At 46.7% G+C, this 26,379-nt stretch overlaps 1 protein-coding gene and 1 pseudogene across 1 annotated transcript; one reads left to right on the top strand and one right to left on the bottom strand.

Annotated features, from left to right (window-relative positions):
• Positions 1 to 916: 916 nt before the first annotated feature.
• LOC137096168 (serine protease HTRA2, mitochondrial-like) lies at positions 917 to 12,571 on the bottom strand (annotated as a pseudogene).
• Positions 12,572 to 12,849: 278 nt separating this feature from the next.
• Positions 12,850 to 25,983, top strand: LOC132765665 (nuclear factor 7, brain-like). Its single transcript, XM_060759944.2, has 5 exons — positions 12,850 to 13,875; positions 18,235 to 18,330; positions 19,437 to 19,670; positions 23,270 to 23,292; positions 25,107 to 25,983. Exons 1-5 carry the CDS (start codon positions 13,468 to 13,470, stop codon positions 25,543 to 25,545), a joined length of 1,200 nt encoding a protein of 399 aa, XP_060615927.2. The 5' UTR covers positions 12,850 to 13,467; the 3' UTR covers positions 25,546 to 25,983.
• Positions 25,984 to 26,379: the final 396 nt, after the last annotated feature.

Here is a 26,379-nt window from a genome sequence, read left to right as displayed (position 1 = left end):
TCTATAACCTTCCTTCTGTTGGAGGAAAATATTTTAAATGCTTCCATTTGTGTATAGTAGTCTTCTTCCCAAAATTTATTTCCAAATGTTTACTTCTGGAAGAAGTTGACCATAGACTCTTGCTAGAGGAGTTTAGGAAGGTGTTCTCTTGAAATGTAAAAAAAAGTTTTTCCCACCTTGGCAGGGACTCTCGATCCCTAACCCCAGCAAATGTGGAGGGATGACTATAATGTTAAGTTTTGTGGCAGCCAAAATGCTATTGCAAGACAAAATAACCCGGGTTCCGCTTTTCAACTGATTCTACTTTAAATAATAATAATAACAACAACAACAACAACAACAACTTTATTTGTACCCCGCCACTATCTCCCCAAAGGGACTTGGGGCGGCTAACATGGGGCCAAGCCCAAGCAATTACAATAAGGCAAAATAAAATACAGGACAGACAATAACATCAAGTTACATGGTGATACCATAAAATAGTTACAATAACATAATAAAACAGAGTGTAAAATGGTATACAAGGATTAAACGAGGGCGAGCTGGGCCAAATGCAAAGGGTAAAAATTGTAAAACCCGTGGGTGAGGTAACCAGATAAAGTACTGTGTCTAGTGGGAGTCTCGGGTGGGATAAACGATGAGGTTAATCTCCACTGAGGGATGAGATAAAGTGCATTAGAAAAACAATTGACACTGGGATGGGACTTGGCATGGGAATTATTCATTCATCAAAAGCACACTGGAAAACCCAAGTTTTTAAACTTTTCCTAAAGGCTGCCAGGGTGAGTGCTTGCCTAATCTCCCTGGGGAGCAAGATCCAGAGCTGAGGGGCCACCACGGAGAAGGCCCTCTACCTCGTCCCCACAAGCCGTGCTTGTGATGGAGGAGGGAGTAAGAGGAGGGTCTCCCCTGAAGATCAAAGGGATTGCACAGGTTCGTAGGGGGAGATGCAATCATGAAGGTAGGCAGGTCCCAAACCATTCAGGGCTTTGTAGGTGATAGCCTGCACCTTGAACTGGGACCAGAAAATGAGCGGCAGCCAATGGAGTTCCATAAACAGGGGTGTTGACCGCTCCTTGTAATTCGCTCCAGTTAGTACGGTAGTTTGGCTGCCAATTGCTGGACCAATTGAAGTTCTTCAAGGGTAGCCCCACGTAGAGTGCATTGCAATAGTCCAATCTAGAGGTAACTAAGACATGGACCACCATGGCCAGATCAGACTTCCTGAGGTACTGCTGACGCATGAGTTTTAGTTGTGCAAAGGTCCTCCTAGCCACCGCTGACACCTGCGCATCAAGCGTCAATGCTGAATCCAGAACCCCCAGACTGCGGACCTGTGTCTTCAGGAGCAGTACGACCCTGTCAAGCACAGGTTGCCGCCCCATACCCCGATCTGACGTGTGACTGATCTGGAGGATCTTTGTCTTGTCAGGATTAAGCAACTTGTTTGCCCTCATCCAGGACATCACAGTGGTCAGACACTGGTCCAGTATCCAAGGGGCTTCCTTGGATTTTGATGGAAAAGAGTAGTAGAGTTGGGTGTCATCTGCCTAGAGATGGCACCGAACTCCAAAACTCCGGATGACCTCTCCCAGTGGTTTCATGTAGATGTTGAAAAGCATGGGGGACAGAATGGAACCTTGCGGGACCCCACAGGACAATGGCCAGGGGTCCGAGCAGGTGTCCCCCAGCTTCACCAACTGGGAACGGCCCTCCAAGAAGGACCAGAGCCACAGCAGAGCCATGCTCCCAAGCCCCATCCCAGAGAGCCGACCCAGAAGGATACCACGACTGATGGTATCTGAAGCCACTGAGATGTCCAAGAGAACCAGCAGGGTCACAGTCCCCCTGTCCAGATCCCTGTGGAGATCATCCACCAAGGCAACCAAAGCCGTCTCAGTACCGTGCCCAGGTCTGAAACCAGACTGCGACTGGTCTAGAAAATTGGTGTCATCTAGGAATCCCTGGAGCTGAGAGGTGACCACCTGCTCCAGCACCTTGCCCAAAAAAGGGAGGTTAGAGATTGGTCTGTAGTTGTTTAATACAGTAAAGTCGAGGGAGATCTTTTTCAATATTGCCTGCTTAAGGCATGACGGAAATTTCTCTTGAACCAACGAAGCATTTATTATAGCCACAAACCACTCTACTAACCCACCTCTGGCCAGTTTAACTAGCCAAGAAGGGCAAGGGTCCAGGGCACAAGTGATCTCTCTCACAACCCCAAAGATCCTGTGACAGATAAGTGGGGGCTCCTGTCCTGTCAGATAACAGGGGGCTTCCTGTACCTGTCTCCAACTTCGATGCTAACAAACTCTTTTCCTTCTTTTTCCACACCATTCTACTTTTTTGTAGCAAATGTGATGTTCGATCCAGATACTGCACATCATATACATGCCATCCCTATGAATTTAACAAAAGTACTGTGGAAAACACAGACTGCGACAAACAACTTGAAAAGCTTTGATGTCAGCACTTGCGTGCTGGGCCAAGAAGGATTCACCTCAGGAAGCCACTGGTGGGACGTAGAAGTAGTCAGCGGCCACTCCTGGGCCCTGGGTGTTGCCAGAAAATTTGTGGATCAGAAAGAGAACTCCCAGTTTGAAACATGGTTCTACTGGACTACTGAAAAACCTTATTACTCCTTATATATGAGTCAAAACATCCATAGAATAAGAGTTGTTCTGAACTATAGCGGTGGCCAGGTGTTGTTCTTTGATGCTCACAGTGGAGATCAGCTTTACGAAATAAAAGTTGTGTTCTTAGGAGAGAAAATCTACCCCTTCTTCTGTATGGGGTTCAATACTCATCTTAGGCTCCTTGACTACTCACCTGGAAAATAGTGTTATGTCCTAAACTGACCACCTTCACTTGGTTACTCCTGAAAATTTAGATAAACATCATATTGTTGAAGGCTTTCATGGCTGGAATCAGGCCCGTAGCGACGGGGGGTGGGGGGGGGGGGTGGGGGGTGGGGGGGGTGTTTAGGGGTTCAACCCCCCCCCGAAATGTTTCAGATTTTTTTAAAAAACCTGGTTTACTCATGAATTTTAACTGGTTAACCCAATCCCCATGCTAAGTCTATGAGATGCAAAAAATCAAGAGTCCCTCCAGAACTGCAAGCACTATCTCAAGCAAATATTAGCAGTTTATTCACACTGTCATTACTTGCAGCAATAGCCGATGTAGTTGTTCTGGTACAGCTGTACCAGGAGCTCCAACTTTATTTGCTTTGTATTAAATGTTTGCTTGCAGTCCTAGGTTTCAGGGACTCTGCAGCTAGGTGGCTTCTTTGGTTGCAGTCATAGGGCAAGTCATCATTGTTAAGTTTTGGTCCCGCCCCTTGCTCAGGGCAATTGGGAAGGGAAGGGAGCCATTTTTAGTTAGTCTCAGCAAGGTAAACTTATGTATAGGATGTGTGCAAGCTTCCCCTGTACAAAAGCTTCAACCCTTAAGACCTTCCGGGGGAGAAAGGTCTTAAGAGTCTCCAAAGAGTTTCCAGGAAAACAGCCCTAAAGACCAAAGAACTCCAGCTGGAGAACATCTACTGCCTTGCTGGTAGGTCCACTCAGCATTCGAGACGTAGTTCGACCCGGTAGCAGAGCCCACATCAGTAAGGGTTAGATTACAGTCATCCTGGGAGAAGTTAAAACGGGGATTTTCCTTAAAAGAAGAAGTTATTGAAGACAGTTGCCTGTCCTTCGTGGGCAAGATTAGGAATTCACCAGTTGCCTAAAAGCTTGGAATCATTTGCTTAACTTTACTGAAGACAAGAGAAGTTTCTGTTTGATTGTTCATTAATAAAAGACTTTGTTGTACTTTGTTGTACACAAAAGACTGTTTGTGGTGGAAACCTCTGAGAACTTCTCTTTAGGCCCCTGGCTTCCCGCTGAGCAAAGGTTGCACATCCTGTTCTAAAGACAATTATTTACAGGCCCAGCGCACAACAGAACAGTAGTGAAGCAACCAAGGGGGGATGTTGGGGGGGGGGGGATGTTGAATGCTCTCATTAAGGAGGCCAGACTTGGTGGAGGTGGTTGACAAGGGAGAAGCTGCAGGCTATTGAAGGCTGCTCTGCCCTCTGCTGTGCTCTTTGCTTCAGCGTGAGCTAGGAGGCAGGTTTCAACCCCCCCCCCCCCGAAAATTTCAACCCCCCCCCCGAAAATTTCAACCCCTCCCGAAATTTTTTTCTGGCTACGGCCCTGGCTGGAATCACTGAGTTGTTGTATCCATTACATGCACCCTTTAGGGGAGCCCACTGCTGTATAGAAATACGCCATGAAAGCACTTCTGAAAGATGGCCATCCAACCCCTTTTCAAAGACATCAACAGAAGATGTGTTCACTATCATCCAAGGCAAACTGTTCGATGAACTATCTCAGGCTGGATCCACACTGCCATGTAATGCAGTTGGAAACAGAATTATATGATCAGGTTTTGTGTGTGTGTGTGTGTATCTGAGGAACGACTTGAGAAACTGTGTCACTTCCGGTGAGAGAAAATTGGCCATCTGCAAGGATACAGGTCTGCATGCCCAGGGGAAACCCAGATGTTTGATGTTTTGTCATTCTGTGGGAGGCTTCTCTCATGTCCCTGCATGCTGAGCTGGAGCCGACAGAGGGAGCTCACCCGCTCTCCCCAGATTCGAACCACTGACCTAATGGTCAGCAGTCCTGCCAGCACAAGGATTAAACCCACTGCACCACATGGGGCTCCACTGATCAGTGTAGTCCGATATAATGCAGTTTAACTGCATTATATGGGACTACATTGTATGAATCTATATTCACTTTATAATGCAGTGTAAAACTGCGTTAAATGGCAGTATAGTTCCAGCCTCAGATAGGCCTACTTTTAGCCAAAAAAAAACTTTGGCTGGATAAAATATGGCGGCACATATTTTAAAACTGTTTTTAATCTTCCAAGATTGTAAAACTGTTATAGATTTTTTTGCAGAAGAAAATGAGCTGATAATATTCGATTTTGACAAGTATTAGAATTAGGTTAGCAGATGAAGTGTACAGAGCCGTTTAAAACTTTATACACTTTCAACCCTCCTTACCCATGGATTCTACTTTCATGAGTTGAAAATATGTTTTTAAAAAATCCAAACTATATATATATATATATATATATATATATATATAATTATTATTATTATTACTGTGCTTATATACCGCCGTTTCTCAGCCTAAATCGGCGACTCAACGCGGTTTACAACACAACGACAAGCAGCAATATTCCATTAAAAAGCATAAAAACACATACACAATACACAATATTATTGGGCCACCAATAATAATCCAATGCATCTCTTAATTGTAGTCGCAATCCAATTTCGTCGTCTGTGATTAACCAATCCTTGTTCATCAGTTTCGTTGCACCAGATTAATCGAATGCTTGTTTAAACATCCATGTCTTCAACCTTTTTCGAAATACCATCAGCGAAGGGGCTGATCTCACCTCTATGGGGAGGGCATTCCAAAGCCGAGGGGCCACCACAGAAAAGGCCCTGTCTCTCGTTCCCGCCAGCCGCACCTGTGAAGCAGGCGGGATAGAGAGCAGGGCCTCCCCAGAAGATCTTAGGGTCCTGGTGGGCTGATAGGCCGAGATACGTTCGGATAGATAAGTTGGGCCAGAACCGTTTAGGGCTTTAAAGGCCAGCGCCAGCACTTTGAATTGGACCCGGTAGCAAATCGGCAGCCAGTGGAGCTGGTACAGCAGAGGAGTTGTATGCTCCCTGCGCCCCGCTCTGGTTAGTATCATGGCTGCCGCCCGTTGGACTAATTGGAGCTTCCGAGCCGTCTTCAAAGGCAACCCCACGTAGAGAGCGTTGCAGTAGACAAGACGGGATGTAACCAGAGCGTGGACTGCCGTGGCCAAGTCAGACTTCCCAAGGTACGGTCGCAGTTGGCGCACAAGTTTTAACTGTGCGAATGCTCCCCTGGTCACCGCCGAAACCTGGGGTTCCAGGCTCAGCGATGAGTCCAGGATCACACCCAAACTGCGAACCTGCGTCTTCAGGGGGAGTGCGACCCCGTCCAACACAGGCTGTAACCCTATACCCTGTTCGGCCTTGCGACTAACCAGGAGTACCTCTGTCTTGTCTGGATTCAATTTCAATTTGTTCGCCCCCATCCAGACCGTCACAGCGGCCAAGCACCGGTTCAGGACCTCAACAGCCTCCTTAGTAGCAGGTGGAAAGGAGTGACAGAGTTGGACATCATCTGCGTACAGATGACATCGCATTCCGAAACTCCGGATGATCTCGCCCAGCGGCTTCATGTAGATGTTAAACAACATGGGAGACAGTATTGAACCCTGAGGAACCCCACAAGACAAAGGTTGTGGGGTTGAACAGGAGTCTCCCAGTAACACCTTCTGAGACCGACCCTCGAGGAATGAGCGGAGCCACTGCAGAACAGTACCTCCAAGACCCATCCCCGCGAGGCATCCCAGAAGGATACCGTGGTCGACGGTATCGAAGGCCGCTGAGAGGTCAAGCAGCACCAACAGGGACACACTCCCCCTGTCGAGCTCCCGACGCAGATCATCCACTAAGGCGACCAAGGCTGTCTCGGTACCATGCCCCGGTCTAAAGCCAGACTGTGCCGGGTCCAGATAATCCGTGTCTACCAAGAATGCCTGAAGTTGTGAGGCCACCACACGTTCCATGACTTTGCCCAAAAAGGGGAGATTGGAAACAGGCCGATAGTTGACGAATTGAGTGGGGTCCAGTGATGTGAGTGGGGTCCAGTGATATATATATATATATATATATATATATATATATATAATGCCATTTTATATGAGGGGCACCATTTTACATCATTGTATAAACTGGGACTTCAGCATCTATGGATTTTGATATCCGTAGATGTGCAGGTACAACTGTACCAGGAGCTCCAATTTTGTTTGCTTTGCATTGAATGTTTGTTGTAGTCCTAAGTTTCAGGAACTCTGCAGATAGGTGGCTTCTTTTGGTTGCAATCATAGGGCAAGCCACCTGTCAATTATAGTTAGGTTCCCTGTTCCCGCCCCCCTTTTGAGTTTTAGAGGGAATAGGAGCCATTTTGGGTTCAGTCCACACAGAGAAGCCTTTCATGCAGGACATAATACCAAGAGCTCCTGTAGAAAGCTTCGTCTTCTACGGCTTGGCCAGGGAGATATACAGCCCACAGCTTGGCCAGGGTTACACAGCCCTACATCTCCTTTGCTCAAGGACTTCAGTCAGCCATCACAGAAACCTGAATTCTTTTTCCCCTGGAAGTCTACAAAGCTCTGCTTGGTAAAGGTCACTCGCGGAAGCCAGAAGCAGTTGGTACCGGGTGCAGGGGCTCCACGCCAACAGAGGCAAAGACAGACTGCCCAGATTAGAAGTTAAGGATTTCCCCATTAGTTACAGTTATGAAGATAGTGCCTGTTCCCTGTGGACAAGATTGAGAGAGAGCCAATAGACTGTTAAGAAAGCCTCAAAGTACCTGTTTGTTTTCATTAATAAAGAACTTTGTGAACCTTTGAGCAATCTAAAGACTCTGTTTTAAGGAAATCCAAAGGCCTTTAATCTGAGGCAGCCCCGGCGTCCCGTTGGGCACACAGAATTTATGTCCTGTCTACAGTCTGATGCACAGGCCCAGCATGCGACAGCACAGTAGAAGTTTTGGAGCCAAACTGTATACCAAGGGCCCATCACCTTATATACTTGAGTATAAACTGAGCCGAATGTAAGCCAAAGCACCTAATCTTACCACAAAAAAACTGGGAAAATTTATTGACTCAAATATAAGCCGGGGATGGGAAATGCAGCAGCTACTGCATTTAAACATAAAAATAGATATCAATGAAATTACGTTAATTGAGACATCAGCAAGTTAAATGTTTTTGAATATTTACATAAAACTGTAATTTAAGACTGTCTAACCTTAAAACCGCATTGAGTCGCCTGTCTGGGCTGAAATATGCGGTATAGAAATAAAGCAAATAAATAAATAAATAACCTTCTTCAATGTAAATGTACTTACATGTCCTTCCAATAATAATAAAGAAAGTAAAATAATAAATTAATAAAAAATAATAAAATACTACAACTACACAACCCTGAAACATCAGGCCTAAATCTCCATTTGCAGATTTTTTTTGTATTTGTTTCTGGCTCAAAATGGTTAGTAAAAATTGATAACTTGATAACTCATTGTTTCAGGTTAGCCTTCCTCCATAATAAGTGGATCCTTGAAAATACAGATCTGCATGCTTAGGAGACACAAGAAAGGGTGCTGTCTTTATTTTGGTGCTATACAACACAATGAAATTATACAACCATGAGCCACTAGATGGCATTAGTGTTCAGTCCAAGCCTGTCAAACTTCTCATTCAAAAACGTCAGGTTTAGCACAGCTGCTATTTACAATACAACTCCTAGTAGTTATCTGTCTCCATGATATGCCCAGAGGCTTCAAGGTCAGAAAAGTTTCTTCTGACTCCTTCTTCCACAATTTGTCTCTCAGCAATTCCTCTTATATGTCCTTACAACTTTCCTTCACTGGTCTCTCTTTCCCAATCTCTCTGGACCTCTAAATGGTTTCCTATTACTACTAATCCTTTACAATCCAGTGCACTCTTCTAGGGTCCACTCAGAATCCTCTGATTGGGTGGTACCCTCCCTAAGTGCAACTCTGTTACACTAATTAAACTCTTTTTAACTTTTTGAGTAATTTTAATAAGTTTTTTTTTGTCGTGTCAGGAGTGACTTGAGAAACTGTAAGTCGCTTCTGGTGTGAGAGAATTGGCCATCTGCAAGGACGCTGCCCAGGGGACGCCTGGATGATTTGATGTTTTTATCATCTTTGTGGGAGGCTTCTCTCATGTCCCCGCATGAGGAGCTGGAGCTGATAGAGGGAGCTCAGCCACCTCTCCCTGGATTCGAACCTGCGACCTGTCGGTCTTCAGTCCTACCGGCACAGGGGTTTAACCCACTGTGCCACCAGGGGCTCTTGTTTTAATAAGTTTCTATCATGAAATATACTGCTTTGAAATTGGGTCTATCATTTTGAAACATCCTGTATAGTGGGCCATCTGCATTGCCAGAAATACAGCTTAATGGTGTAACATTAGAAAACGTTCACCATTTCCGCTACCTTGGCAGCCAGCTGTCCACAAAAGTCAACACATCCAGAGAATGCTGTGGACTCAAACAATGATGGGTCTGGACAAAACTTGGTTGTAGTTGTAGTTGTTGTTGTTGTTCCTGCTGTTAAAGATGTACCCCAAGCCTCTACCTTCCAAGTGGACAATTTCAGAGTTTAGATTTCTGGATTCTGCATAAGAGGTGCTTAAGTCTTACTGGATACATTCACCTGCATCTATGGCAGGCATCCTCAGATAACAATTCATTGTTGTTAACAGTTGTCAAACCAACTCCAAATTATGGTGGTCCTATGGGTGAGAAACTTGTTTATTAACAGCTCTCTTAAAAGCTTGCAAATTCAGTGCCCTGGCTTCCTTGATTAAGTTTATCTATCCTACAGATTCATCTATAAATCTAGATATTTCAGTTTGGGTATCAGCCAGCACATCAATAACTTAAATCTAGAAATAGTTTTCTAAGATCTACAGAGACACTCGCTGGAACACCCCAGCAAGCGAGAGTCCAAAAGTGGCAGGCTCAAACCCAGAACCTCAACCAATGGCTGATACCAAATGAGAGACTCCCCCCTGGGCACACAGAAGACTGGGCAACTTGGAAGGCGCTGAACAGACTGCGCTCTGGCACCAGGAGATTAAGAGCCAACCTCAAGAGATGGGACCACAAAGTGGAATCCACAATATGCAAGTGTGGAGAAGAGCAAACCACTGACCACCTGCTGCAATGCAACCTGAGCCCTGCCACATGCACAATGGAGGACCTTCTTGCAGCAACACCAGAAGCACTCCAAGTGGCCAGATACTGGTCAAAGGACATTTAATCAACTGAGTGTTTTGTTTGTTTGTTTGTTTGTTTTTATTTAAAATTACAGCGTCCCAAGATTTATTTCATCAAAACCTTAGGAGGGTGGGTCAAGCCCCACAGACCCTACACATAATTTTCCGGCAGCTACTGTAAAAAAAGAAAGAAAGCTCAAGGCGCCAGTCCTTATGGCAACCTACACAATCCAGATCCCTCTTTCTGCATTGGACTACAACTCCCACAATCCCCATCCAGCACAGGCCACTGCCACGACATTATCCTCTGATTTCACACCAAGTCCTTTAGGAAGAGATGTGATGCAATGCACATAAGATATAAATTTCTGGACCAATTTGAGCTACGACTTACAGGGGCCACAAAAGTCCGTCCCCAACGCACTCAAAATAGGCATGTGTCTGCCCTTGTGCTCTCATTGTCAGCATAGTGGGCCTGGAACACCCTGTGCCCACAAGTCAGAAAGTGGAGAGAGCACAGCTACTGCTGCACAGCCTTTCCACAGTCCACTTTGAGGAATGTGGGAGTCATAGAATCATAGAATCAAAGAGTTGGAAGAGACCTCATGGGCCATCCAGTCCAACCCCATTCTGCCAAGAAGCAGGAATATTGCATTCAAATCACCCCTGACAGATGGCCATTCAGCCTCTGTTTAAAAGCTTCTAAAGAAGGAGCCTCCACCACACTCCGGGGCAGTGAGTTCCACTGCTGAACCAGTGAGTTCCACTGGTCACCTTGCACATTCCCACTTTTGAGGGAACAACTCTGATTTAATGCCCCCTTGAACAAGGCATCCATTTTGAAAATAAAGGGACCATTCTCCCTTGTTCCTGCTTCACTTTGTAGTTGGTCAGGAGCAGGGCCTCATAGCCTCGGTGGACCAGCAGGGTCAGGCGGTCCTGCGTCTGCACAGCTTTGTAGACATCCTCCGCCCGGCGGGAGGCCCAGCTGTTGATCTCCACCACCACGTCACCCGCCTTGAGTCCTGCCTGGTGCGCTGGAGAGCCAGGCCCGTAGCCAGGATTTTGTTTCAGGTGGGGGCTGATTTTTTTTCAGGGGGGGGGTTTCGAGGGGGCTGAGTTTCGGGGGGGGGGGCTGAGTCTGAGTGAAAGAGGGTCTACCCTAGCAAACCTTTTGTATTGTTACCCCAATACCCCCATGCATATGGGATATATTGAGTATGGTGATCAGATCATGATATGAATAAACATAACAGTTTAAATAATGCACCAGAAATTTGTTTGTACAGCTTTGCGGCTGCACGCATTACAATTGCCAAGGATTGGAAAGGGGAGAAAACATTAAGCATCAAAGATTGGAAGGATAAATGGTGGGATTATGCACAGATGGCTAAGATTTCTAGCAATTTGAAATATGAAAATAATGAAATATTTGAAAGAAACTGGAAGCTGGCCTTAGCATACTTGATGGGAGAGCTAAAGAAATAAAAACAAGAGGAATTTATTGTATTAGTATAGAGAGGGTTAAATAAGTTGTGCATAAATCCTGCATGGATTAGTGACGGAAGTCAAGGTGGTGGGTAGCACTGGGGTGGGTGGAGGGGTAACTGCATGGAGGGCTATTTGTGTATGTGCGTTTGTTTGTGTAGGTGTATATTTTTTGCAACATATATGGTTGGTGTATTATTTTTTTGAAATTAAAATTAAATTTAAATTTAAAAAATAATAATAATGCACCAATAAGGCCTTTTCGCGAACCACCACGAGAATTTTGGGGGGGGGGGGGAAGGCTGAAGCCCCCCCCCCCCCTACATGCCTGTGGAGAGCCAATGATAACCTTGTGGATCAGGATTTCATAGGAGACCTCCGGGAAGGAAGGGTCTCTCATCTTCAGTTCTGACAAGATGCTGGAGGTCAGGGTCAGCATCATCACACCAATGTAGCGCCTCTTCCCCTCCGTCGTGGCAACAAACCAGGAGCCTTTGTGCTTCTCCTCCTTCTCCAGAAAGGCCCAGAGACGGTCCGAGGGGATGGCAAAGGAAATCCCAGGCGTCACCTTCATGGTGTTCACCCCAATCACCTCCCCATCCAGATTGACAAGAGTTCCCAAAGTCGATGGCAGCATGGGTCTGGATGTACTCTTTGTCCGAGGAGGAGAGTCCCAGCCCCCCCCCCCCCCCCCCGCTGGGCCGAGCTGCCGATGCCGGAGGTGATGGTGTTCTGGAGGGCAAAGGGGCTGCCCATGGCCACCACAAACTCCCCCTGGCGCACCTCCGAGGAGCGGCCCAGGCGGAGTGTGGGGAGGGGTTTCTTGGGGGAGATCGTGAGGGTGGCGATGTCGGCCACCTGGTCCACCTGCCGCACTGTCGCCTCGTAGAGCTCCCCACTGGCCAGGCGCACCCGCACTCGCCTCCGGTTGGCCACTACGTGCGCATTGGTCACGATCACCCCGTCCGAAGACACCACGAAGCCTGAGCCGTTGGAGATGGGCACCTCACGCCCAGAGAAGGGCTGCCTCCCCAGGATCTCGATGTAGACGAGGGCCGGCGGCGCGGCGATGAAGTTGTAAGGCCTTCCTCGGGCCTCCGCCGTTTGCGAGGGAGGAAGAACAACAGCTCCGCGCGCTCCCATTGCTGCCCAACGCCAACGAGGAGGCGGAGGAGGAGGAGGAGGAAGCCTTCCGAGTTTGTTTGTTTGTTTAAAAACTGCAGTACAACTGTTTGGTCTGCTCCTGACACGATAAATAAATACTCGATAAAGCTAATATTAGCAGGCCTGGGCAAACTTGGGCCGTCCAGGTGTTTTGGACTTCAACTCCCACAATTCCTCACAACCTACCAGCGGTTAGGAATTGTGGGAGTTGAAATCCAAAACACCTGGACGGCCCAAGTTTGCCCAGACCTGTGCAGGTATAGCAGGCCAGGGCAAACTTAATCGGCTGAGGGGGGAAACAAAGGAGCTGAGGCTGTTAGGAATTGTGGGCGTTGGAGTCCAAAACACCCGGAGGTCCCAAGTTTGCCCAGGACTGTGCAGCTATAGCAGGCCTGGGCAAACATAATCAGCTGAGACGGGAAAGGAAGGGGCCTGAGTCTGTTAGGAATTGTGGGAGTTGGAGTCCAAAACACCCGGACAGCCCAAGTTTGCCCATACCTGTGCAGCTATAGCAGACCTGGGCAAACCTAATCAGAGACTGTTAGGAATTGTGGGTGTTGGAGTCCAAACACCTGGAGGGCCCAAGTTTGTCCAGGACTGTGCAGCTATAGCAGGCCTGGGCGAACTTAATCAACTGAGGGGGGAAAGGAAGGGGGCTGAGGCTGTTAGGAATTGTGGGAGGTGGAGTCCAAAACTCCCGGAGGGCCCACGTTTGCCCAGGGCTGAGCTCTAGCCTGTGGTCTCCTCTCTGCTTTTCCAAGCGGCGCCCTCCCTTCCGGAGAGTTGGTAACAAAAGCGAAAGCAGCCGTGCAAAGAGGAGCCTGCCCTGCCCTGCCCCCCAGGGAGAGGAGCCCGGAGAGTGTGCGAGCGCCCCTAAGCCTCCCTGCCACCCCCAGCGCCATGGCTTCCAGCCTCGAGGAAGACCTGGTGTGCCCCATCTGCCTGTCCCTCTTCCAGGACCCGCACATGCTGAGCTGCGGGCACAACTTCTGCCTGGCCTGCCTGAAGGGCTGCCTGTCCCTGGGGGCTCCAGGGGCGCCCTGCCCGGAGTGCCGCCTCCCCTTCCAGATGCGGGACCTGGTGCGGAACCGCGCCCTGGCCAATGTGGCCAGGAAGGTTCGCCGCTTGGAGCGCGACCAGGGATTGGGGGCGCTGCCGGGGGAGGGGGACTTCTGCGAGGAGCACGACGAGCCCCTCAAGCTCTTCTGCCTCCAGGACCAGCTCCCCATCTGCGTCATCTGCCGGGATCTGCCCCGCCACCGAAGGCACCGTTTCCTGCCCACTAAGGATGCGGTGCAAGACGCTCAGGTGAGACCCACACACACACACACACACGTAAACCCAAGTGCGCATCTCCTCTGGGCAGGCACATAGCCAGGATTTCGATGGGGGGGGGGGGCTGAGTCTGATTGAAAAAGGGTCTACCCTAGCAAACCTTTTATATCGTTACCCCCAGGCATGTAGCCGGGGGGGGGGGGGCTTGAGGGGCTTCAGCCCCCCCCCCCCCGAAATTCTCATGGTGGTTCGCAAAAAGGCCTTAATGGTGCATTATTTAAACTGTTATGTTTATTCATATCATGATCTGATCACCATGCTCAATATATCCCATATGCATGGGGGTATTAGGGAGCCCCCGGTAGCGCAGTGGGTTAAAGCGCTGAGCTGCTGAGCTTGTTGATCGAAAGGTCGCAGGTTTGATTCCGGGGAGCAGCGTGAGCTTCCGCTGTCAGCCCTAGCTTCTGCCAACCTAGCAGTTCGAAAACATGCAAATGTGAGTAGATCAATAGGTACCGCTCCGGCGGGAAGGTAACGGCGCTCCATACAGTCATGCCGGCCACATGACCTTGGAGGTGTCTACGGACAACGCTGGCTCTTCGGCTTAGAAATGGAGATGAGCACCACACCCCAGAGTCAGACATGACTGGGCTTAATGTCAGGGGACTACCTACCTACCTATGGGGGTATTGGGGTAACGATACAAAAGGTTTGCTAGGGTAGACTCTCTTTCACTCAGACTCAGCCCCCCCCCGAAACTCAGCCCCCCCAACCCCCCCCCTGAAAAAAACTCAGCCCCCCCCCCGAATCGAAATCCTGGCTGCGGGCCTGGTTACCTCAATACCCCCCTGCATACCAATATGCCAATATGTACCAATATGGCCTTTTCGCAAACCAACATGAGAATTTCGGGGGGGGGGGCTGAAGCCCCCCAAGCCCCCCCCCCCCCCCCCCGGCTACATGCCTGCCTCTGGGGAGGACCTCATCACACTAGAGGAGGGGTCCGCAAACTAAGGCCCAAGGGCCGAATGCAGCCCTCCAAGGTCATTTACCAGGCCCTTGCTCAGGGTCAACCTAAGTTTGTAACAACTTGAAAGCACACAACAACAACAACAATCCTATCTCATCAGCCAAAAGCAGACCCACACTTCCCATTGAAATACTAATAAATTTATATTTGTTAAAATTGTTCTTCATTTTAATTATTGCATTGTTTTCAAGTGGTTTTTGCACTGCAAATAAGATATGTGCAGTGTGCATAGGAATTCATTCGTGTTTTTTTTTTCAAATTATAATCCACCCTCCAACAGTTTGAGGGACTGTGACCTGACCCTCTGATTTAAAAGTTTGTGGATCCCTGCACTCAGGCATGTAGCCGGGGGGGGGGGGGGGGGCCTTCGGGGGCTGAAGCCCCCCCCCCCCCCGAAATTCTCATGGTGCTCTGCAAAAAGGCCTTACTGGTACATTACTTAAACTGTTCGGAGCCCCCGGTGGCGAAGTGCCGGCAGGACTGAAGACCGAAAGGTCGCAGGTTCAAATCCGGGGAGAGGTGGATGAGCTCCCTCTATCAGCTCCAGCTCCTCATGCGGGGACATGAGAGAAGCCTCCCACAAGGATGATAAAACATCAAATCATCCAGGCGTCCCCTGGGCAACGTCCTTGCAGACGGCCAATTCTCTCACACCAGAAGCGACTTGCAATTTCTCAGGTCGCTCCTGACACGACAAAAAAACCCCCCAAAACTTAAACTGTTGTGTTTATTCATATCATGATCTGATCACCATGCTTCATATATCTCATATATATTGGGGGTATTGGGGTAACAATACAAAAGGTTTGCTAGGGTAGACCCTCTTTCACTCAGCCCCCCCCCCCCCCCCGAATCAAAATCCTGGCTACGGGCCTGCCTGCACTAGAGAATCCAGCTGCTGCCTCTTGCAGAATTCTGGGGTTTGTAGATTAGGGAGGAGCCTTTTCCACCTTCACTAAACTACAAACCCCAGAATTCAGCAAGAGGCAGAAACCAGATTAAAAGTGGATTCATTCTCTAGTGAAGGGGTCTCCAATCTAAGGCCCAGGGGCCGGATACAGCCCTCCAAGGTCATTTACCCGGCCCTCACTCAGGGTCAACCTAAGTCTGAAACGACTTGAAAGCACACGACAACAACAATAATAATCCTGGGTTGTTGTAGGTTTTTTCGGGCTATATGGCCATGTTGTAGAGCAATGGTTCTCAACCTGTGGGTCCCCAGTTGTTTTGGCCTTCAACTCCCAGAAATCCTAACAGGTGATAAACTGGCTGGGATTTTTGGGAGTTGTAAGCCAAAGCGCCAGGTAGCACGCAGGTTGAGAACCACTGCTCTAGAACATGGCCATATAGCCCAAAAAAAACCCCCAGGATTATTGTTGTTGTGTGCTTTCAAGTTGTTTCAGATTTAGGTTGACCCTGAGCGAGGGCCGGGTAAATGACCTTGGAGGGCCGTATCCAGCCCCCTGAGCCTTAGTTTGAGGACCCCTGACCTAGAGAATGAATCCACTTTAAATTTCTCCTGACAATTTCAACAGAAAAGAAGTAACCATGAAAATGAACAAAATCTGGCTACCAGTATTAAAAACTCTAACATAAAAACTCATAACAGTAAATAAAGGAGAACACACAAAAATGAGAGAACTCCAGACAAGAAATTATCAGGGACAGCTAATCATCTCTCAACAAGGAATCCCCCCAGGTCCTAAGAAGCCAGACCTCGAAAACTGCTAGGCCTTTAAATGGTAATCAAGGTGGCCAATTGCAACATTCACACCTACCTTCAACAGACAAGAGTGCTTTCTTCCACCCTGGACATTCCCCAGATATATAAACCTCATTTTCCTAGTTTCCAACATACTTCACAACCTCTTATAACATACTTATAACTTGGTGACAGTGTGTACATTAATTGCCATGGCTCAATGTAATAGAATCATTGGAGTTGAAGCTTTACGAGGTCTTTAGCTTTTTCCAAAGAGTACTAGGGCCTCACAAAGCTTCCAATTCCAGGATTCCATACCATTGAGTCATAGCAGTTTAAGCCCCCTTCTACACTACCATATAAAATCCAGATTATCTGCTTTGAACTGAATTATATGGCAATATGGACTCATATAACCCAGTTCAAAGCAGATAATGTGGATGCCTGACTTGGGATGTGGAGGGTGCCCACAACCAGGTCCGTGTATACCAGTAGCTGCTTCTGGTTAGGAGTGAGTCTCCTGGTTTTATACCATAGCTCTCTCCCTGCTGCCACCCATTACATGTGGTGTAAACATGCATTTGTGAGTAAGGGGGCACTACACTGTAGAATTAATGCAGGTTGACACCACTTTCAGTGCCATGGAATCCTAAGAGCTGTATTTTGGTGAGGCAGTTGTATTTTGGTGAGGTTAAAGCTTTTTAGAACTACAACTCCCATTATTCCATAGCATTGAGCCATGCCAGTCTGGTATCAGTGTAAGGACTGTATTCTGACAATGGATCATAAGAGTGTGATGGTTTGGATGAGGACAAATAAGCTGAGGATCAATCCTGACAAGACAGAGGTCCTCCAGGTCAATTGTAGGCCAGATCGAGGTATAGGGTGGCAACCTGTGCTTGACAAGGTTGCACTCCCCCTGAAATCACAGGTCCGCAGCTTGGGTGTCCTCCTAGACTCAGCGCTGACGCTTGAAGCTCAGGTGTCGGCAGTGGCTGGGAGGGCCTTCGCACAATTGAAGCTCATGCACCAGCTGCGACCGTACCTCGTGAAGTCAGATTTGGCCATGGTGGTCCACGCCTTAGTTACCTCTAGATTGGACTATTGCAATGTGCTCTACGTGGGGCTGACCTTAAAAACAGCCCGGAAATTCCAATTAGTCCAACGGGTGGCAGCCAGATTATTAACTGGTGCAAATTACAGAGAGCGGTCAGCCCTCCTGTTTAAGGAGCTCCACTGGCTGCCGTTTATTTTCTGGGGCCAGTTCAAGGTGCAGGTTTTGACCTACAAAGCCCTGAACGGTTTGGGACCCGCCTACCTGCGTGACCGCATTTCTGTCTACGAACCCACACAACCTCATCGATTCTCCAGAGAGGCCCTTATTTTGCTCCCGCCCGCATCGCAAGTGCGACTTGTGGGGACGAAAGAGAGGGCCTTCTCTGTGGTGACCCCCCAGCTCTGGAATTCACTCCCCAGGGATATTAGGCAAGTCACTACCTCTGAGGATGCTTGCCATAGATGCAGGCGAGACGTCAGGAGAAAATGCCTTTAGAGCATTGCCATATAGCCCGAAAAAACCTACAACAACCCAGTGATTCCTGCCATGAAAGCCTTAGACAATACATTTTTTCACTGATGTTTGTGTTTCTGTGCTCTTCAGGGAAAACTGAAGCCATATCTGAAGCTACTGAAGAGAAATCTGGCATCTATCACTAGAGATGAATCTCTTCAGGAAAAAGAAATTACAACACTGGAGGTAAACGTGGTTTTGGTTGTGAGATACTTTAATTCAAAGGAAGAGCCCCAATTAATCAGCTCGTTAATTCTTCCTCCCACCCTTTCAGTGTGGCATGCAAGCTGCAAGATAGCCCTCCTGGTGTATTTGATGCTTTCTTTAACAATCTATATAAATAAACATGTAATGTTCGTTTGTCGGATTAACATAACTCAAATACCACTGGATGAACTGACACCAAATTTGGACACAAAACACCTCTCAGGCCAACAAGTGTCCATCACCCCTAAACACACACACACACACACACACACACACACAAAACCCCAGCAGAACAGACTTAAAAACCCAAAAAAAATACACCATATATACATGTACAAATACACTCATATACATATACACATGCACACATTCATACACATACACGTATATATATGCACAAACACACAGAAATATACACACATAGATACATAAACACACACATATATATACACATGCGCACACAAATATACATATATGCACATATACATATACACATGCACACACATATACATATATATACACACAAATATGCATATAGACTAGCACACACATATACACAGTATACATGTACACATATAAACACACAAATACATGAGCACACATATATACACCCATAGATAGATAGAAAGATAGATAGATAAATATACATGCACATACAAACACACATATATACACACACATAAACGCGGAGCCCCCGGTGGCGCAGTGGGTTAAACCCCTGTGCCGGCAGGACTGAAGACTGACAGGTCGCAGGTTCAAATCCGGGGAGAGGCGAATGAGCTCCCTCTATCAGCTCCAGCTCCTCATGCAGGGACATGAGAGAAGCCTCCCACAAGGATGATAAAAACATCAAATCATCTGGGCGTCCCCTGGGCAACGTCCTTGCAGATGGCCAATTCTTTCACACCAGAAGCGACTTGCAGTTTCTCAAGTCGCTCCTGACATGACAAGAAAACACACACACACATAAACACATATATACGCACACAAAACGCATATACACAGACTGGGCCACAGCAACACATGGCAGGGGATGGCTAGTCAATATTAAAATTGAACATGGGGTTGTTTTTTTCTGGTTTCAGAGTTTAACTGAAGATATCTTGAAGGACATTTCGAAAGGTTTTGAAGTTCTTCACCAGACCTTGCATGAAAAAGAACAAAGTTTTAAGAAGATTGTTCAGGGGATGAAGGAGGAAAACCTGAAGGAGATGAAGACCGCCTTGGCTTCCTTGGAAGAGGACAGGGCTTCGCAAGCTGAGACTCTTTCCAACATCAAAGCAGCATTGGTCACTACAGATCACATTGCCTTTCTTAAGGTAGGCAAGAGCATAAAAGATCCCCCACATTCACCGGGTTAGGATCACAGAACCCATGTAAAAGTGGGGGGGGGGGAAGCATGAATTATAAATGCTATTTTCTTTAATCTGAGAGAACACATCTCTCAGAATATCTAGGTTCTCCAGTGCAATTCTATGGTCAACGTCTGCACTTTTTGACATCCGCAAAAGGGTCCCAGAAGTGAATCTTGCAAATCCAGAGAGCCCGCTGTGTATAAATGCCATTTATATACGCTTATTTTTCCTAGCCTTCATCTTGGTGATCAAGGTGATATAGATGTCCTCATAAAATTATATATTTTCAACAGCTTCCTGAGATAGACTAAGGTCAACACTGATCAGGAATAATAGAGTTAGTTGGAAGGGACCTCTTGGGCCATCCAGTCCAACCCCCTGCCAAGAAGCAGGGCAATCGTGTTCAAAGCACCCCCCAACAGATGGCCATACAGTCTCTTTTTAAAAGCCTCCAAAGAAGGTGTCTCCACCACACTTCGGGGCAGAGAGTTCCACTGCTGAACAGCTCTCACAGTTAGGAAGTTCTTCCTAATGTTGAGGTGGAATCTCCTTTCTTGTAGTTTGAAGCCATTCCTCCATTGCGCCCTAGTCTCCAGGGCGGCAGAAAACAAGCTTGTTCCCTCCTCCCTATGATTTCCCCTCACATATTTATACATGGCTATCATGTCTCTTCTCAGTCTTCTCTTCTGCAGGCTAAACATTCCCAGCTCTTTAAACCGCTCCTCATAGGGCTTGTCCTCCAGATCATGCTCTAATCACTGACCCACATAACTATCTCATACCAAATACTGAGTGCCTGAGTGTCGAATTGCAAGTTATATGCCTCTATTAGGCCTGTTTGATCAAGAAAAAATTTGTTTCTAAAATCGTTTTGTAATTGGGGGTTTTTTTTGTTTCGATATTTAAAATATTTACGAAACTTTCTAAAAACAAGTTTTGATATTTACGAAATTTCGTTAATATAAACGAATTTCGTTATTCAGGCCCAATAACGAATCGATTCGTTAAGATGGCGCCCGCAGGTTTTTAGCGCATGCGCGAACATTAACTCCATTTGCCTAGTTTCCAACAGACCTCTGAGGATGCCTGCCATAGATGTGGGCAAAATGTCAGGAGAGAATGCTTCTGGAACATGGTCATACATACAGCCCTGAAAACTCACACAAGCGGCCTCCGCGCGCCATCCGGCTCCGGCTCCTGCGCCCTCCTCCTCCTCCTCGGGTGAGCGCGCGCGCGCGCCATCCAATCGGCTCCAGCTTCTGCGCCCTCCTCCTCCTCCCAGCTGTGTTGCAGGAAGTGCTAGGAGGAGGAGGAGGAGGAGGAGGAGGGCGCAGAAGCCGGAGCCGGATGGCGCGCGGAGGCCGCTTGTGAGCGCGCGCGCGCGCCATCCAATTGGCTCCGGCTTCTGCGCCCTCCTCCTCCTCCTCCTCCTCCTCCCAGCTGTGTTGCAGGAAGTGCTAGGAGGAGGAGGAGGAGGAGGAGGAGGGCGCAGAAGCCGGAGCCGGATGGCGCGCGGAGGCCGCTTGTGAGTGCGCGCGCGCGCCATCCAATCGGCTCCGGCTTCTGCGCCCTCCTCCTCCTCCTCCTCCTCCTCCTCCTCCTCCCAGCTGTGTTGCAGGAAGTGCTAGGAGGAGGAGGAGGAGGAGGGCGCAGAAGCCGGAGCCGATTGGATGGCGCGCGCGCGCTCACAACCGGCCTCTTTCTCTTCCTTCCCTGGCCCGTTTCCCTCCTGACTGACAGCCAGGAAGAAAAAGGGGGTAAGAGAGAGAGAGAGAGAGAGAGAAGAAGGGGAGGGGAGGAAACTTCTGGCTTCCGCAGCCTGGGTCCCGTCAGTGCCGCCGCCGCGCGTGCCTCCTCCTCCCCCTCCCTTTCTACCCCCTCCCTCTCACGCTGCGTGCGCCTGGATCCCCACCTCCCTCGCCTTCGGCTCTTCCGCAGGAGAGCAGAGAGTGTTTCTCCCTCCACAGGCTTCTGCCACGGTGCACTGCTGGGGTGCTTGGGAGCGCCGGATTGGCTCCCAGGCACCAGCAGCAGCACTCAGTCAGCACAGCAGCCTCCATCCCATTAACGACACGAGCTGAAGCTCGTAAAAAAAATGGGGCTGCTGTTTCGATATTTTTAAACCCTTCCGGGTTTGAAAATGTGTTTTGAAATCGCTTCGGATATGGTAAAAATAACGATTTAATTACGAATTAACGAATTAACGAACTAAAACCGACAGGCCTAGCCTCTATTATTGATCATTATGAGGTGCTGTAGTTTGCAATAGTTTGTACTTATTTCCAGCTTATTTTGAGGGGATTTTTCAAAGGTGGTTGAATAATAATGATACTTGCAGATAATAATAGAGATAAAACAATACTTTTTATTGAATTGGAAGTGTGAAAGTGTTGTTCGGGGACACATGCTCAGGCCCACAGCCTTTGTCCTGTGGGGTCCCACAGGGTTCAATACTTTCCCCCATGTTGTTTAACATCTACATGAAGCTGCTGGGAGAGGTCATCCTGAGTTTTGGAGTTCAGTGCCATCTGCACCTCTACTACTCCTTTCCACGTGCTGCTAAGAAGGCTGTTCAGAATGCAGACAAAACAGAGGTACTTCTGGTCAGTCGTAAGGCTGAACAAGGTATAAGGTTACAGCCTGTGTTAAACAGTGTTACACTTCCCCTGAAGACATAGGTTTGCAGCTTGGGAGTTGTCTTGGATTCGTCTCTGAGTCTGGAACTTCAGGTTTTGGCGGTGGCTAGGGGAGCATTCACACAGTTAAAACTTGTGCGCCAGCTGCTCCCGTACCCTGAGAAGCCAGGCTTGGCCACAGTGGTCCACGCTCTCATCACATCTTGAACAGATTACTGCAACGCACTCTACGTGGGTTTGCCTTAGAAGACTGGTCAGAAACTTCTAGCAGTCCAATGGGCCGCAGCCAGGTTGCTCACTAAAGCGGCATACAAGGAGTATAGCACCCCCTGTTGCGTCAGCTCCACTGGCTGTCAGTACTTGCCTTAGTCTATAAATCCCTAAATGGTTCTGGTCCAGCTTACCTGTCCAAACCCATCTCCCTTTATGAGCCAGTTAGAACACTAAGATCTGCCAGGGAGGTCCTGCTCTCAGTCATGCTGCCCTCACAGGCGCAACTGGTGGGGACAAGAGACAGGGCCTTCTCGGTGATGGCCCCTCATCTATGAATCTCCCCAGTGAGATTAGATCAGCCCCCTCCCTCCTAGCATTTAGTAAACAACTTTAGACCTAGCTTTTCAAGCAGGCATTTGGTGAATGACAGTAATATGGAAATATGGAAGTAGATAACCTTGGGATTGATTCACGGTCTAAATGCTTTATATTGTGTCTAAGAGTGTTTTTTTTATAGTTTCGTGGTTTTAATTTATTGACATATATTGTTGATTTGATATGTGATGTTCTATACATGTGAGGCACTGAATTTTGCCATTGATTATGTTGTGAACCTCTTTGAGTCACCCCAAGAGTGAGAAAAGCACTATATAAATGCAATAAATGATAATAATATATATATGACTACATTTCAGTCCTTTCTCTTTTGTCTAGGATTTCAAGAATCTGATGGACAAGTAAGTTTTAAAAACGTATTTCCGCAACTTGTCACTGTATAAACACCTCTTTTTAAACCCTTTCTAATTTTAGAAACACACTCAGAAGCTAATTTTAAAATCACACTCAGATTCCTAGTGCCCCCTAAGACAAGGCTTACCTGAAGCAGAAGGGAACAAAATGGCTTCTTGCTTCCTCAACTTCTGTGGGAGCACAACATAATAAGGATACAGTCTTGTATAGGTATAAGTCAACCTCATGCATAAATTGAGGGCAAATGTGGGGGGGGGGGGTGAAAATTATGGATTTTGATAGGATAAGTTGAGGGCTATTCCACAGAGAGCAGAAAGCTCCATTGCTGGTTCTGGGCAGTCACCCCTATGGGGCACCCATTCCACTGTCCAGGCATTCAAAAGGTCCAGAAGTGGTGTCATGGTGGAGGGTAGATGGGGTCATCCCCTTTTTAGGTTCTCTCATGACCAGACTCTGTTCTGTCACCATTCTACTCACAGAATGGGATGGTTCCTTTTTTAAATAAAGAGTTAAGGTACAGTATTCAAATGGACTAATGGATAAATTGATCCAGACTTTCTAGGTTGAAATTTTGACTAAAAAGTTTTAAATGTATACCTGGTTATATAGGATAATACATTGTCCTGTTTGCTCATTTTAACTTGCTTTTTAATGTTACCGGTTCTCAGTAGTATTTTGCTTTAATTTTATGAAAGTGGCATATTTATTTCTTTGTATTAATTTGAGTAATTGATTTTTTGCCTTTTTGTTTTGTGTCTGTAAACCACCCTGAGTCCCTTTGGGGGGGAGAGGGTGATATAGAAATAAATAATTATTATGATTAGTATTATTATTATTATGAGAAACACAACAAGTTTATTACACAGCAAACAAGGTCACTATTGAATTACATATCGTACACTTCCCAAGTGTCTAGGATTGTGTGATGTATCAGCGACTAATGCATGCAGATCTCAGTAGGATGGCATTTTGTAGCTGACAGACTATTATTATTATTATTTGAAACACAACAAGATAAGTCCACAGCAGACACTCTGCTGGCTGTTGAATTGGATCACACGTCGGACACTTCCCAAGTGTCTAGGACTGTGTGATGTATCGGCGAATAATGCGTGCAGATCCCAGTAAGGTGGCCTTTTGCAGATGGTAATTTTGTCAGCGCCGATTGTGTTTAAGAGCAGGCCAAGGTCTTTAGGCACTGCACCCAGTGTGCCAATCACCACTGGGACCACCTTTACTGGTTTGTGCCAGAGTCTTTGCAGTTCGATTTTTAAATCTTCATATCATGTCATCTTTTCCAGTTGTTTCTCTGCAATCCTGCTGTCACCTGGGATTGCGACATCAACGATCCATACTTTATTTTTTAACATGATTGTGAGGTCAGGAGTATTATGCTCCAAAACTCTGTCTGTCTGAATCCAGAAGTCCCAGAGGAGTTTGGTGTGTTCATTCTCTGTAACTTTTTCTGGCTTGTGATCCCACCAGTTCTTTGTCGCAAGCAGATGGTATTTGTGGCACAAGTTCCAATGAATCATCTAAGCAACGGTGTTGTGCCTCTGCTTGTAGTCTGTCTGCGCAATCTTCTTGCAGCAGCCGAGGATGTGATCTATTGTTTCATCTGCTTCCTTGCAGAGTCTAAATTTGGGATCTGTTGTCCACTTTTCAATTCTGGCTTTGATGGCCTTGGTTCTAATTATTATTATTATTATTATTATTATTATTATTATTATATTTCAGACTCTTTGAACTATATATATAAGCTGTTAAATTTTTAAACTTAACCCTCTCTCCATCTTTTCAGAGTTCAGAAATACCCTCTAGAGGAAGAAGATAAAGGTGAAAGCAGTAGCGATGAGGAGGAGGCATCCAACAAAAATAGAGAACACTCTGAGCAAGAAGAGGCAAGAAATGATGAAGAGGAAGGGGATGGTGATGAGTTAGAAGAGGATGATGATGAGTTAGAAGAGGATGATGATGAGTTAGAAGAGGATGGTGATGAGTTAGAAGAGGATGGTGATGAGTTTGAAGAGGATGGTGATGAAAGGGAGTATGAAATTGAAGAGTTTGGGGACGAGAAAGAGGAAGAAGAAGATGAGGGAAACGTGGTATTGGTGGATCCAGCCCTTGAGGAATTTAAGGATAACATGGACTTTGAGGCTTGGAAGGAAATGTTGCTACAGGAAATCATGGCTGGAAAGGAGAATGAAGAGGAAGCAACAGATGATGAGCCAGTGGATTAAATTTACCAATCCTTAAGGATCAATTTCACCAGCCTCTTTTGAGGAAAATGGCATCTTGCAAAGGGGCTAGTGATGAGAAATTCTTCAACTAAGTCTTCAACCGTTTTTATTATTATTTCAGAGCTACATAATATTTCTTGTTATTTTCAATAAGAACAGACCGAACTGGATTCCTTGACCTTTGCTGTGAGCAGTCTTTGGTCTTAGCTTGCCATTTGCTGCTCCGTCTGGCAGTGCCTAAAGATATTGAGTCGTTCTGTGACATCCAATGGAGCCCTGTAAAAGTTTTTGTTCCTTTGTTTTTTGGAGTGTGTGGGACTACTATTCTCAGAATCTCCAGTGGTCATTCTGGCTGTGGGATCCTGGAACCTGTAGTCAAAGTTTTCTGCTATCCTTACAAGTTCCAATAAGTAAATAAATAGTTACTGATCTTATAAATATTATGTGTAAGTTTTATTCCTTATTGCATTTTGTGTTTTTCTCTAGACTGTAATCTTGTTACTATGAAATAATTTTGGAGTAGGATTCACCTGTACTTAAAGTGTGAGTTTGGATGTGTTCACAAAGGTGATTTCTTTCAATCCTTTTTGACACAACATAAAGTACATTGTTTCAGTATTCTTATGTCTACAAAAATGAGAGTCTATGACCTACCGGGGTGCTCTGTTCCCAACTTATAGTCTTGTACTATCCAGGAATTCTTCATAACAATTACTCAAAATCTCCTTTCCCCCCACTTTGAACTCTTTGTTTAATTTCAAATATGTTTAATATGTTTGTTTTATAGAATATGTTTAGATGATTGTATGTTTTTAATGATGTTACCTTCCTCAA

Source organism: Anolis sagrei, chromosome 2 (genome assembly GCF_037176765.1).
Source record: "Anolis sagrei isolate rAnoSag1 chromosome 2, rAnoSag1.mat, whole genome shotgun sequence".
Taxonomy (NCBI): Eukaryota; Metazoa; Chordata; class Lepidosauria; order Squamata; family Dactyloidae; genus Anolis; species Anolis sagrei.
The sequence above is the reverse complement of the archived record's forward strand: the minus strand, read 5'-3'. Positions and strand labels throughout refer to the sequence as shown.